General features: G+C 33.9%; 1 protein-coding gene across 1 annotated transcript in view; it reads right to left on the bottom strand.

Moving 5' to 3' along the window:
• SMC6 (structural maintenance of chromosomes 6) overlaps positions 1-2,644 on the bottom strand; it is a 58,352-nt gene that overhangs the window by 13,667 nt on the left and 42,041 nt on the right. Inside the window, exon 19 of the mRNA XM_023528504.1 lies at positions 2,273-2,458. Coding sequence (XP_023384272.1) covers positions 2,273-2,458 — 186 coding nt within the window. The remainder of the gene's footprint in view (positions 1-2,272; positions 2,459-2,644) is intronic.

Genomic DNA, 2,644 nt, shown 5'->3' with positions numbered 1-2,644 from the left:
AGGATGGATTAGGTCTAAAATTAAACTTTGATGTAGCCCTAAACCTATACAGTTTCCAACTTTTAAAAAGTTACAGCCTTTTGAAAACAGCCTGAGATGCTAGAAGGGACAGAATCATTGAAAATTTGTATTCTCTTGGATGCCTAAATAATCAATTTTAGTTACTCAGCGCCTAATACATACATAAATTGCTGTATGTATTATTATCGCTTGTTTCATATAAACCTACATTAATTATGAGGTTTTAAAAAAACTACAAAACACTAAATCTTGGTATTTTCAAAAGCACAGCCACCCTCGATCCAAATAAACTCTCATCTATTTCAGAGGCCCTCCTATTCCAATAACACAGAACATCTATCTCTGTAAGCTCAATGTGGGTCACACTCCCACAAATTTGATTTGCAACTGAAGCATTAAGTTTGCAGCATAAATCAAAATAAACTGTTCAAAGTAAGAAAAATGTTCCCTATGCTGAGGTTTCAATAACTACATATTTAAACAGAGTACTCTACTCACCACGCCTCTTACAAAATGAACAAACATCCTGACAACAAACATTATATCTAAAAACTGCTAATATATAATGATTACGGTTTCTCAGGAATTATTTTGTTAGCCCAATCCTCTCGGTCCTACTGTTACTGATGGCTAGTGTGATGTAACATTGTGAAGGAAAACCTCTTGGTTACTAGCCACTGCATGCAGGTTAACTAAAGGACTCACCTCCTAGCTTTCAGTTATTTGCAGTTATTAAGGCAAAGAGCTAAGATCAAGAATTCTTACTGTTCTGCCTATATTTTCTGCTCTTGAACTTATTTGTGGACTCCCAATTCCAGGAGTTGCTTTAGCCTAGAAGTCTCTAAAAGAACAGAACACAGCTTACTCTTCATCATTTCTCATTTTTAATTTTAAGCTGTCAGGGATACATAATTTAGGCGCTAATCTTTCTTTTTCTGTAATGTTTTAGCATATTTCTTCATTCTGATTTTGTCATCCTGTTCAATTCTTTACCCATTTAAAAAAATTTTTAATCTTACTTTTTGTAACTTTACTGTTCTAACTCCTGAGTCCTGAATTCTACCTTGTCTATTCTTGACGATTTAGATGTTTTTTTCTATTTTCTTGTAAGAACTAACTTTGTCTTCTTTTTTAACTAGACTTTTTGTTTTTTATTCTTATTTCCTGTAGCTACTATTTTCTTATGTCTTTCTCAGCATTATCTTTAATCATTTTTCCTTCCTCACAACTTTAATATTTTATTCTTCTTAATCAGCTGTCAGTCTATTTTCCCAGTTTTTAATTCTCACCTCAAATAGAAAACAATACACTACCTTGGGTTACAAGGGCAGGCAGGACCCAGCTCTGCGACAGCAGCGACAGAGAAATCCACCCACCACGAAGCAGGAAGCGATTCTGTGCAGCTCCTCCTCTAACTCCTTTAAAACTTTCAACTCTTTATTATGTTTTTAAAAACTTTAGATAAACACGATTATAGTAAAATTTATACGCATACAAATTCTTTTAAACTTTAAAAGTATCTAAACACATTGAATTCACAGAGGGTAATTAATTTTCCAGCAAAAAGGGGGGGATGATAGAGTGATTATCATTGACATTCCCAGTTCTTCTAAAAATATATTATGCATTCTTCTCCATGTCTTTTAAATAAAATTTGAAGTCCTGAGAATAACTAAGCTACTCATAAAAATGATAATAATAAGCTATTGATAACTAAGCTAGTAAACAACTTGGGGAAATTTACACAATTGTTGAATAATTTCATTTCCCTAAATTTGGTCTCGAAAAGCCTGTGTTAAAGAAAATCAGTTGAATTCAGGCTGGACTACAACAGAGACAGGCCAATAAACAGGAATTGGGTAGCACTTTACTTCAAGTTGGCTTTTATACAACTAACCCTTGAGTTATTGAAGGAAAGGAGGGACAAAGAACAGGCAGCCACAGAAACAGTATAAACAGACAACACGTCCCTGGCTCTGGTTCTAAAAGAAGGACAAAAATCACAAAATAAAGAGGAAACGAAAGCTGTAATCTTTTGGGAGAAACAGAAATTTGGCAATTTATTTTCCTCAAGGCATGACCAGGAAGATTTAATTCTAATTAATATAATGAAGATATTTTGGTTTACGTCCTATTTTTAGACGGTCATACCTTTAACCCTAAGTTCTGTTAGAGCAATGTCTAGTGAGCACGCTGTGGATACAGAACGAAGACATAAGATACATATATATACAAAAGAATGAGGACATACCTTAAGTGGGTCTGCGAGGTCTGCCAGCTGATTCACTTTCAGTTTAATTGCATCATACTTATTTTCTGCTTCTATTTTCAGACTTTTAAGATGTTCCATATTTTCTTTTTGTTGTTCCATACTTTTCTCAACCATTTTCATTTTGATTTTATTTTCTTGAGCTTCATCTTCCTGGTTACATTTACAGAGTATACAGAGTTAATTAAAATACTTATGTTATCAGATCGAATAGTACAAACAGGGTACAGGCAAATTAGATCAAAGACAAACACAAGGAACACTAGGATATTTTCATCTGTCTTGTTCACTGTTGCATCCCTCAGCACTTAATATGGTGCCTGGCACAGCATCAACATTCAATAATATTTATTC

Source organism: Pteropus vampyrus, unplaced genomic scaffold, assembly GCF_000151845.1.
Source record: "Pteropus vampyrus isolate Shadow unplaced genomic scaffold, Pvam_2.0 Scaffold28, whole genome shotgun sequence".
Taxonomy (NCBI): domain Eukaryota; kingdom Metazoa; phylum Chordata; class Mammalia; order Chiroptera; family Pteropodidae; genus Pteropus; species Pteropus vampyrus.
This window is presented reverse-complemented; position numbering and strand designations above follow the sequence as displayed.